General features: G+C 43.5%; 1 protein-coding gene across 1 annotated transcript in view; it reads right to left on the bottom strand.

Annotated features, from left to right (window-relative positions):
• LOC126481137 (probable cytochrome P450 303a1) overlaps positions 1–3,908 on the bottom strand; it is a 157,687-nt gene extending 153,779 nt beyond the window's left edge. The window contains exon 1 of the mRNA XM_050104687.1: positions 3,814–3,908. Within this exon, the coding sequence (XP_049960644.1) occupies positions 3,814–3,824 (11 nt within the window). The 5' untranslated portion in view covers positions 3,825–3,908. The remainder of the gene's footprint in view (positions 1–3,813) is intronic.
• Positions 3,909–12,254: the final 8,346 nt, after the last annotated feature.

The following is a 12,254-nucleotide window of genomic DNA, read 5'->3' as shown; positions in this document are numbered from 1 at the left end:
ATTTTTCTTTCTTCTGTCCATTTTGTTGGCGCTTTTTTAAATTTTTATTTTCTTTGCGGGCGTCTAAATTGAAGAACTTACTTCTAAAAGAGCTTCTTTCTGTTGTTTCTGATTGTTTGAATTTTTCAGTTCCAATTATTTTCTTACTATCGTTGACCTCTTTTTGCAGAGGTATTGGCGTATTTACTTTGTATACAGTAGTCTTTGAACGAGTAATATTTGGTTCGGCTTTACCAACGATATTTTATGTTTGTTTTGACATCTCTCTTGCAAAGCCTTACAACATGGTCTGAGCTAAAACGGAATAAGGTATCTTGAGCAGCATGACTTCTTCCATGCCAACCAGCTCAGATTCGGAAAGAATCGGACCTTGCGTTCTGGTCACGTGATACCCTGAAAGTCATGGGTTGTGGTAAGTCAGGTGAATACAGTTTTTCTTGCGTTCCCAAAAGAAAAATTAACTCAGTACCGCACCAGCATTCACTGACCAAAGTACGATCACATGGGATATCCAACGAAAATTTTTAATGGGTATTAGGCCTCTGCAGTGAGGAGGATGAAACATGTTATCTTGGGACAGAGATCAATCCGGCCACCCCATAAAGTATCTAATGCGGGACAAAGGCACAAGAAAAAGGATAAGTTTGGGATCCCATACAAAATAGAACTGAAAGGGAATATTGAAGGTATACGAAGAAGGGCACCACGAATCGTCACTGGTTTGTCTTTTATGGATCTTAAACGAAGTATTACCGATGATTAAATTACGCTCTGCGCAAAATTCTATCAGGCGGTTTCCTCTTTCATTCCTTTCCCTGAGTCCATATTCACGTACTATTTTTCCTTCTCTTCCTTTTCCAACTATCGAGTTCCAGTCCCCCATCACAATTAAATTTTGTCTCCTTTAACTATCTGAATAATTTCTTTTATCTCATCACATGTTTCTTCAATCTCTTCGCCTACCACAACGCCGTATTCTGCTTGTTTACATACCTCTGTATTTGAATACGCATGCCTATACCAGTTTCTTTGGCGCCTCAGTGTACATCCCCTATATACTATCTGATCAAAAGTATCCAGACACTCCTATGAGATTCAGACCCACCATTGCAAAAGGACGCGGGGAACATTATGTTGTGAGCACAGACGCAGTAACAGCAGTCGGACAGGAGATGTCAGTTACTTCGAACTTGGACTAGTCGTTTAATGTCCCCTGAGTAACAAGTCTATGAGGGACGTTTCAGCCCTTCTAAAGCCGCCCAAGTCGAATGCTGGTGAAGGGCTAGTCAAATGGAAAGCGAAGGAGCAACCACAGCTAAAATAAGACAGGCAGACCTCGTGTACCGAGGGCCAGGGACCGTCGAGCATCGTGGAGGGTGGTTGCTAAAAATCCCAAGAAAGCAACTTGTGAGTTCCAACGTGCTACCGGCAGTCCAGTTAGCGCAGTGATTGTACGTATTGAGTTAAAAAGAATGGAGTACGGTGGTCCAACAGCTTCTCATAACCCACACGTGCCAAGCGATGCTAAGGGCTTATGTAAAGAGTGACGCCACTGGAGATTGGATGCTTTGACACGAGTGATTTTGACTGAGGAATCACTCTACACCTTGAGGCAATCCGACAGAAGGGTTTGGGTTTGGCGAATGCCTGGAGCACGTTACTTGCCATCAAGTGTAGTGCCAACAGTGCAGTACGAATGAGGTTGTGTTACCACATGAAGGTGTTTTCCGTCTTTACTGTGTGGCCCCCTTATTTCGCTTAAGAAAACTCTAAATGTGGAAGGATACGAATACGTTTTACGGCATTGTGTACTGCACAAGGCAAAGGAGCAGCTTTAATTCGATGACTATCTATATCAGCAGACAGTGCACCCTGTCTTAAAACAGCATCTGCGAGGCAACGGGTTATGGACAGTAACATCCCCGAAACGGACTGGCGTCCTCAGAGCCCCGACCTGAACCCAATGGAACACCTTTAGTACGAGCTACAACGTCAAATTCGCTCCAGACCCCACTGTCCAACATAACTATCTTCTCTAGTTTCGGCTCTTGAGGAAGAATGTGCTGCCGTTCTTCCACAGCAAATCAGGCACCTCACTGAAAGTGTCTCCAGTAGAGCTCAAACCGTAATGAAGGCGGAGGGTGGACACGGACCACGTTATGTGCACTAACAGGCGTCCAAGCAATGTATCTGCCTGCTCTGTATTTCAACTATTTGAGTTATTATACTTTTATTCTATATGGGCAGACTGTATCATTTTCCCATTCTTTTCATATTTGGCACTGTGACAGCTCGTAATTTCACACTCAGCATCATTTCCCTTCTACTCTCTTTCACATCTTTGGCTGCGTTTGAAGTTATGTTCTTCTAACTCTTCAAAATGCCATTCTTTGCGTAGGTTCACGGGGTCAGCAATATAAAACTGCTCAAACAACTACAGTGGCAAATTGTAGAAGGGATGCATTGTTCCTTTCAAAGAGGCTTACTGTTTTAATTACGAATACCCAATTTCAAAGTCAAGTAACACACCAGTTCGTTCCAGATAATGTATCTGGCGTAGTGATAGGAAAATCAGAGACTTCGAAGCTCATGCGGAGGCTTGCCAATGCAACAGTTGTTCCTCCGACGCATTGTTCACGAATGGAACAGGAAAGGGAAACTGATAATGATACCACAAGTACCCTCCGCCACACACCGTAAGGTGGACGTCGGAGTGCAGATGTAACTGTAGAATCACGGGCACCGCCACTGCTTGAGAAGCGACGTATAACAAAACCATTACGAAGCCCAAGTTTTCGCTTGACTTGCGCTATTGCACGTGATGTACAAACATTACGAAATCAGAAATTCCACTGATATCGACACCAGCTGTGTACGGGGCCGAGAACATGCCAGCTTGCCCTCGTGTTCTGGTAACCCATTCTGTGAAGTCCCGTCGCCTGTGACGTAGAGGTCAGCCGGCCCTGAACGGTGTCGCACGTTCCGGATGCGGAGGACTTCCGGCGGCAGTGGGAAAGCGAGCGTGCTGGAGAAAGCTCTCCAGTCTGAGCTCGTCTCGGCTCCAGTGAAAGTGTTACATCACAGCCTCCGCTGGAGCACCTGGCTCCCGTCTGCTGGAAACGACGCCCCAAACCGGGCCAGCCCTTTCGTATGGAACCCGCCAGAACCATGTCCACGCCGCCACGGGACAGCGTCTTCTGCTGAAACTGACCTAACCCAAGATAAGGCAGCGGCCTTCAGAATTGGTTAAAATTATGTAAATTCTTTCTCCATGTATCCTCTGCAGAAGACGTGTGTATTGCGTTGGCAATACTGGGATGTAATTCTACTGAACTCATCGCTCTCCTCATAAATCTCGTTGTCAAATCTACTGTGATCACTCGATGTAATCATATCGAGTAATTCAGACAAAAACTGTTTTTCAAAGTAACATGCAATTTTAAGAAACAAAAATTGATTGTGATGTAACAGACACTTTCGGCCACTACATAAAATTTCTTAAAATGATCTGCACTTTCCGTATCGAACGTTTTACTTGTTCTTGGCATGTGCTTCATCTAATGAAACTAAATGAAAGGCTGTTTTTATTCGACATACGCGTTTCACTTCTTTTTATTTGTGAAGCAAGTTCAGTGGGCTATAATGCAGTCTGTATTTGCGTTGCATAACAATGTTATTACATTCAGTTTTTCCTTTTTTAGGCGAAGAACAGCTTTTTGCAGCGCGAGTTTCGTGATACTAAATTGATATTTGCATCTGTTTATGATTTCCGATTTTGTTAGTGCATATGTACCGTCCTGGAGTTGTACTTACATGGTGAGCATATCCAGGATGTCAGAGTTACTGCGTTTTACGAACTCATTTCGGTTCCACACCGCGCTTCATCGTTCACTGTGTTTCGGTTTGGCTTCTTAACTGTATGTCGTGTTACCAACTGTCGCTATGTATTTTTCGTTCGTCTTTTGTTCGTGCTGCGCCGTCTGTATGTAGTTTAATATTATTTTGTTGTTGTTGTTTGTTTGTGTGTGTGTGTGTGTGTGTGTGTGTGTGTGTGTGTGTGTGTGTGTGTGTGTGTGCATCTGCTTGTGTGTATGAGTGATGACTTTTTTATTTATTATTCAGTCTGGGTACGTTATATATTCCTCTGTTTTTTGTTGTTTTAGTGGCTAGCATGGTCAACGAATTGTTACTTACTTTGATTTGGTCGTTCGTTAAGATTACACCAAAAGAATATAGTAACAACTGAGGAACGGCGAAAATCATTTAAAAAATTACCCTTTACTTGTAATTACTTTATCAGCTGTCTTCAAGTTTGGTATCTGGTTTTTCTTTCAGAAATTATCTTTAGCTTTACTAACATGTATTCGAAACCAAAGCCACCTTTTATTCGCAGTGACGTAACTGGTTTTGTGGGCGATGGCTGTCATCAATTAATCCTGCATTGCTTGATACGAGAGCACTACTCATCTTAATTTTGACACTATTTTACAAAAAGCTTTTAAAGCAATTGAGGTAATGCAATCGAAACACTAGGTCAAAATACCTCGAGTCTGATAACTAGCTTTATTTAAGAGACGACGTTATACTTACTGTTAATTAATAATAAAGGGGATAAAGATACATCGATAACTCTCGTACTACTTTGCCAATACAAAATCGAATTTCCGTTTCGTAATCCTCTGATCAAACTGAATTGTTTCTGATATATATCTTGATAACATTCTGTTTAATTTTTATTTTAGCGTTTCTCCTAGTGATTTTGTGTCTGTTTTAATAGGCCTTCCATTCCACTTTCAACCCGGTTCTATCGATAAATTGTAAACACCATTTACATGCAAACAAAACCGGTAATTTGTGAGAGATTCCGAAAGCCATTTAGATGTACTGTGTTATCCATATATTTAGCTATCAGCATAACTTAAAATTATGTGAAAGTTATATGACTCAAGGAGATGTAGCTGAAGGCAATATTATAGAAATGCAAAAGTACGTAGGTGAGAATGAGATGGGAGATACGATACTGCAAGAAGAATTTGACAGAGCACTGAAAGACCTAAGTCGAAACAAGGCCTCGAGATTAGACGACATTCCATCAGAACTAATGATAAACTCTTCCATGTGATATGCAGGATGTATGGCACGGGTGGAATACCCTCGGATTTCAAGAAGAACATAGTAATTCCATTTCTAAAGAAAGAAGATGCTGACAAGTGTGAATATTACCGAACTATCATTTTAATAAGTAGTGGTTGCAAAATACTGACATGAATTTTCTACAGAAGAATGGAAAAATTTGGGCTCGGCAAGAGTGGCCGAGCGGTTCTAGGCGCTTCAGTCTGGAACCGCGCGACCGCTATGGTCGTAGGTTCGAATCTTGTCTCGGGCATGGATGTGTGTGCTGTCCTTAGGTTAGTTAGGTTTAAGTAGTTCTAAGTTCTAGGGGACTGATGAACTCAGATGTTAAGTCCCATACTGCTCAGAGCCACTTGAACCATTTAGTACTGACCCTACGACACCGCTTTGAACATAGGTTAAGGAAAAGCAAACGTTTAGCATCTGTAGACTTAGAGAAAGCTTTTGACAAGTTTGACGGTAACACATTCTTTGAAATTCTGAAGGCAGCAGGGTAAAATACAGGCTATTTACAGCTTGTACAGAAACCAGATGGCAGTTATAAGGGTTGAGGGTCATGAAAGGGATGCATTGGTTGACAAGGGAGTGAGATGAGGTTGGAACCTATCGCCAATGTTATTCAATCAGTACATTGAGCGAGGAGTAAAGGAAACAAATGAAAAATTTGGAGTAGAAATTAAAGTCCAGGGAGAAGAACTAAAAACTTTTAGGTTTACCGAAGACATTTTAATTCTGACAGAGAGAGCAAAGGACTTGGAAGAGCAATTGAAGAGAATGGACAGTGTCTTGAAAGGGGGATATGAGATGAACATTAACACGAGCAGAACGAGGGTAATGAAAGTAGCCGAATTAAATCAGGTGATACTGAGGGAATTAGATTAGGAAATGAGACACTTAAAGTAGTAGATGTGCTTTGTTATTTGGGAAGCAAAATAACTGATGATGCCCAAGGTAGAGAGGATATAAAAGGTAGATGCGATGGCAAGAAAAGATTTTCTGAAGAAGAGAAATTTCCTAACATCAAACATGGATTAAAATGCCAGGAAGTCTTTTATGAAAGTATGGAAGTGAAACATGGACGTTAAACAATTTAGAGAAAAAGAGAATAGAAGCATTTGAAATGTGGTGCCACAGAAAAATGCTGAATGTCATAGGGTAGATCACGTAACTAATGAGGAGATCCTGAACAGAACTGGGAAGAAAATAAGTTATGGCTCAACCTAACTAGAAGAAGGGAATGGTTGACAGGATTTATTCTGATACATAAAGCCATCACCAGTTTAGTACTGGAGGGAAGCGTGGGGGGATATCATCCAAGTAACGAATACATCGGACACATTTCGTCCCTTCGAGAGCTGCCCAAGTCGACTGTTGGTTACGTGACTGTGAAGTGGAAACGTGAAGGAACAACAACAACAACAACTAAACCGAGACCAGGCAGACCTCACGGAATGATGGGACAGAGATCGTCAAGCATTGCGGAGGACAGTCGTGCAAAATCGCACGAAATCAGCGGAAGGAATCACTCTTGAGTTCCAAAGTGCTACCAGCAGTCCAGTTAGCCCAATGATTGTGCATAGGGAATTAGAAATAATGGTATACAATGTTTGAGCAACTTCTCATCAGCCAGACACTTCCGTGGTCAGCGCTGAGCGACGCTTGAGTCGGTATAAACCGCGACGCAACTTGGCACTGAATGACCACAAACAAGTGGTAATGACGCTGTACTATGTGGAAATCCGATTGAAGATTTTGGGTTTGGTTTAGAAAACGTCATCTGAAGTGTCAGAGGTGAAGTACAGGGGAGGTAGCATTACGGTACTGGGAAGGGAAGGGTGGTGTGGTTCACTTAACTGTGCTTAAGAAAACATAAAATGTGGAAGGTTATGAACATAGTTTACAGCACAGTGTACGAGGGGCTTCGTCCAATGCTGTTCTAATGCTGGTACGGTACTTGGAAATACTTTCCAGTCAATATTTATTTTTCTGAAAGGAATTGGCTGCAGTGTTGAGACTGATCTACGTATCGCTACGAGTTTGACGTAGCGAAGAGCGCCAAGACAACTTTTCGACCCTCCAGTACACTGTAATACTTTCACGCACAGAAAAAAAACCAGAGACAGTTGGTAGCGACGAGCTATTAAAGTGGTTACGGTTGTTTTAGCAATTCCGGGTTTCCGTTTTCTAAATGCTTCTCTCGCCGCGCACGGTGTAGTCTGCTGCAACACAATAAATCATCTCATCTGCATTTTCTCTCGCGAAGAAAATTTCTTTCTTAATGGAGAAAGCGTCACGACACCGAAAGAGGCGATTAGACTTCGATATCTCCTAACAACGATACCACTGCTCATCTTTATTTCCTTCACGAACCGCTCTTGTGACCACAAAAACAAGCGTTTTCATTGTTGCGTAACGCTCCTTATCATGTTTTGCTCTGTACAGCTGCTCGCTAATTTCCTCATAGCAAGTGGGTCGTCCAGAGAGTATCCACTACATCGACAAGTCAAATAATTCAAAACTCTAAATACCGTGATCAATGAGGACACGGCGCGTAACCAAGAACTAAAAAAAGAAGTAACAGGAAGAGATAATTGTTTTCGGGAAACGGAACTTAGAACTGAGAAAAACACTTGCTAGTTGCTTTCTGCCTAGTCTGATTTTCTGCAGGGCGCAGGCTTCTACGGGAAGGATAAAAAAGATGAAAAGAGATTGCGGACCTTTGACGTCTGAATACGGAGGAAGTTGGGAAAGACAACCTTTAAAGCAGTAGTTAAGAATGAGAAAGAACTAAAAACTGGTGGTATAAATTAATAGATTTTTCAGCAGATAATAAGAAGAAAGTAGAACTGACTATAATCAGTAACTGAGGCACTGGCAGAAATGGGGAAAGGAAAAAGAAAAAAAGGGAGGAAAAGAGACAAGATGACAAAATTAAACTGCTGAAAGTTAACCAGACACTAATATCAGAAGAAATGGATAGCCAATTAATATTCTGTAAGTGGCTATGGGGTTGCACACTACGTTCAATTAATTAGTTATTGCTGCCATATGAATTATATATAAGTCGAATTAAATACAGTAAGTGATATAAGCTGTTTCATTCCAGAAACAACGCCCTAATACAGAGCAGGCTCTTTCACTAAACGTGTGACAATGTTTTAATGAGGTATCGACAGCAGCCTTCTAGCTTGTAAAAACACGTATGGTTGTGGAGGGGTACCAGTAACTATTTAGACAGGACTACTTGGCTGGCGTAGCGGTTGATGCTGAGGTTATATTTCATATACACACAGAAAAACGAGGCGACGGGCTTTAATTCATCATAATTCATCCAGTTTACGCGAAATATTTATAGATGTTACACATAAAGATTCCTCGTGAATCAGCCTAACTATTAGTGAAAACCGTACTAAATTCCCAGAGCAGTTCCTGAGGCATGCCTCCACGTACAGACAGAGAAACGCGGTGGGGAATTTTATAATACATGGTGGCACCTGGCAAGTTATTATACAGGGTGATTCAAAAAGAATACCACAACTTTAGGAATTTAAAACTCTGCAACGACAAAAGGCAGAGCTAAGCACTATCTGTCGGCGAATAAAGGGAGCTATAAAGTTTCATTTAGTTGTACATTTGTTCGCCATTTCAGCCAATAAAATTTTTGGTCCCTTTTTCTTCGAAGGTGCTACTGTAACTGGACTACAGTATCTGGAGATGTTAGAGAATTGGCTGTTCCCTCAGCTCGAACAAGAAGCACAACAATTCATATTTCAGCAGGATGGAGCGCCACCACATTGGCACTTATCTGTCCGTAACTACCTGAACGTCAACTACCCGAGGCGATGGATCGGCCGCCAGGCAGCCCGTGACAGAGCACTTCATCACTGGCCTCCAAGAAGCCCTGATCTTACCCCCTGCGATTTTTTCTTATGGGGGTATGTTAAGGATATGGTGTTTCGGCCGCCTCTCCCAGCCACCATTGATGATTTGAAACGAGAAATAACAGAAGCTATCCAAACTGTTACGCCTGATATGCTACAGAGAGTGTGGAACGAGTTGGAGTATCGGGTTGATATTGCTCGTGTGTCTGGAGGGGGCCATATTGAACATCTCTGAACTTGTTTTTGAGTGAAAAAAAAACGTTTTTAAATACTCTTTGTAATGATGTACAACAGAAGGTTATATTATGTTTCTTTCATTAAATACACATTATTAAAGTTGTGGTATTCTTTTTGAATCACCCTGTATAACAGTATATGTCGGACCGGTTGTTCGTAGGCCTAACAATATTAGTTACACACTTACAGATGCCTTCGCTTATGGAGCGACGGAAAAATTTTTGTTTAGCCGTTTTAATCTATCTTATTTAATTTTCGCTTTTACTACTTGAAACGTACGATTGTATAATGCATCCCAAATTAAAATTCTCTGAAGTTTCGTTAGGAGAGACTCGCAGTTGTTACAACGATTGCCTTTTAAGCCCCTCTGCTACACTTCGTTACTGATTAAACTGTGGTTAAAGAAACTGTTACTGATTTATGTTCATGCCATTGCGTTTCTCTTCATCGTCGTATTCCTAGGTACTTAGATGACATGATGAGCTAAATACACTTTACCCTTCCTGTTTGTGAGCTTATCTAACACTAACGCACATCAGTGGAGAATTGCCACTGAGTGTACCAAATACACTCCTGGAAATGGAAAAAAGAACACATTGACACCGGTGTGTCAGACCCACCATACTTGCTCCGGACACTGCGAGAGGGCTGTACAAGCAATGATCACACGCACGGCACAGCGGACACACCAGGAACCGCGGTGTTGGCCGTCGAATGGCGCTAGCTGCGCAGCATTTGTGCACCGCCGCCGTCAGTGTCAGCCAGTTTGCCGTGGCATACGGAGCTCCATCGCAGTCTTTAACACTGGTAGCATGCCGCGACAGCGTGGACGTGAACCGTATGTGCAGTTGACGGACTTTGAGCGAGGGCGTATAGTGGGCATGCGGGAGTCCGGGTGGACGTACCGCCGAATTGCTCAACACGTGGGGCGTGAGGTCTCCACAGTACATCGATGTTGTCGCCATATGTGGTCGGCGGAAGGTGCACGTGCCCGTCGACCTGGGACCGGACCGCAGCGACGCACGGATGCACGCCAAGACTGTAGGATCCTACGCAGTGCCGTAGGGGACCGCACCGCCACTTCCCAGCAAATTAGGGACACTGTTGCTCCTGGGGTATCGGCGAGGACCATTCGCAACCGTCTCCATGAAGCTGGGCTACGGTCCCGCACACCGTTAGGCCGTCTTCCGCTCACGCCCCAACATCGTGCAGCCCGCCTCCAGTGGTGTCGCGACAGGCGTGAATGGAGGGACGCATGGAGACGTGTCGTCTTCAGCGATGAGAGTCGCTTCTGCCTTGGTGCCAATGATGGTCGTATGCGTGTTTGGCGCCGTGCAGGTGAGCGCCACAATCAGGACTGCATACGACCGAGGCACACAGGGCCAACACCCGGCATCATGGTGTGGGGAGCGATCTCCTACACTGGCCGTACACCACTGGTGATCGTCGAGGGGACACTGAATAGTGCACGGTACATCCAAACCGTCATCGAACCCATCGTTCTACCATTCCTAGACTGGCAAGGGAACTTGCTGTTCCAACAGGACAATACACGTCGGCATGTATCCCGTGCCACCCAACGTGCTCTAGAAGGTGTAAGTCAACTACCCTGGCCAGCAAGATCTCCGGATCTGTCCCCCATTGAGCATGTTTGCGACTGGATGAAGCGTCGTCTCACGCGGTCTGCACGTCCAGCACGAACGCTGGTCCAACTGAGGCGCCAGGTGGAAATGGCATGGCAAGCCGTTCCACAGGACTACATCCAGCATCTCTACGATCGTCTCCATGGGAGAATAGCAGCCTGCATTGCTGCGAAAGGTGGATATACACTGTACTAGTGCCGACATTGTGCATGCTCTGTTGCCTGTGTCTATGTGCCTGTGGTTCTGTCAGTGTGATCATGTGATGTATCTGACCCCAGGAATGTGTCAATAAAGTTTCCCCTTCCTGGGACAATGAATTCACGGTGTTCTTATTTCAATTTCCAGGAGTGTAGAAATGCTGTGCAATACGTGCTTTAGATTCTCGCATTTATACAGCGACCTTGCTATACTATAGAAAACAACTTCAGCAGCGAACAATTTGAGAGTGCTTCTTGCTATTTTTGTTATATCTTTTATATATATTCACCGCATTGTTACGATCGCAAATAGTAGGTATAGCTAACGCCGGACGGTCATACAGACTCGCGACGTGCATGGAATACGCATCAGAATAGCTACCGGAAAACTATCGATACCATCTGAGACCGACTGCCTGTGTTTCAGCTTATAACCAAATAAAAAAACTTGGATAGTTGCTTCACGGATTTCTTGCCACGTCAGATCTGTGTGTAATCTCAAGCTTTCGATGATAGATATCTAAGAAAAAAGTATGAGATACAGATACCGGGGTGGACAAAAATTTGGAAACACCATGAGAAATGCATGCTTGAACATAAATGCAGACGTGAGCCAAGCCTCCAGCTTGCGCTGTAGTACGAGGGTGAGTCAACTGAAAACCTTAAATATTTTTAATACTATTTATTGTGCAGAAGTGGCACAAAGCTGTATTACTTTTCAACAATATCTCCCCCACGCTAAATGCAAGGTATCCAGCGCTTACAAAGTGCATAAATTCCTTTAGAAACAAATTGTTCTGGCAGTCCGCGCAACCACTCATGCACCGCGTGGCGCACCTCTTCATCAGAACGGAGCTTCTTTCCTCCCATTGCGTCTTTAAGTGGTCCAAACATATAGAAATCACTTGGGGCAAGGTCTGGTGAGTATGGTGGATGAGGAAGACACTCAAAATGCGGGTCTGTGATTGTTGCAACTGTTGTACGGGCAGTGTGGGGCCTTGCATTGTCATGTTGCAAAATGACACCTGCTGACAGCAATCCACGTCCCTTTGATTTGTTTGTAGACAGCAGATGATTTTTTAGGAGATCTGTGTATGATGCACTGGTGACAGTGGTCCCTCTAGGCATGTAATGCTTCAAAATGACGCCTTTTTCGTCCCAAA

The sequence above is a fragment of the Schistocerca serialis genome, chromosome 5 (genome assembly GCF_023864345.2).
Source record: "Schistocerca serialis cubense isolate TAMUIC-IGC-003099 chromosome 5, iqSchSeri2.2, whole genome shotgun sequence".
Classification (NCBI taxonomy): domain Eukaryota; kingdom Metazoa; phylum Arthropoda; class Insecta; order Orthoptera; family Acrididae; genus Schistocerca; species Schistocerca serialis.
The sequence above is the reverse complement of the archived record's forward strand: the minus strand, read 5'-3'. Positions and strand labels throughout refer to the sequence as shown.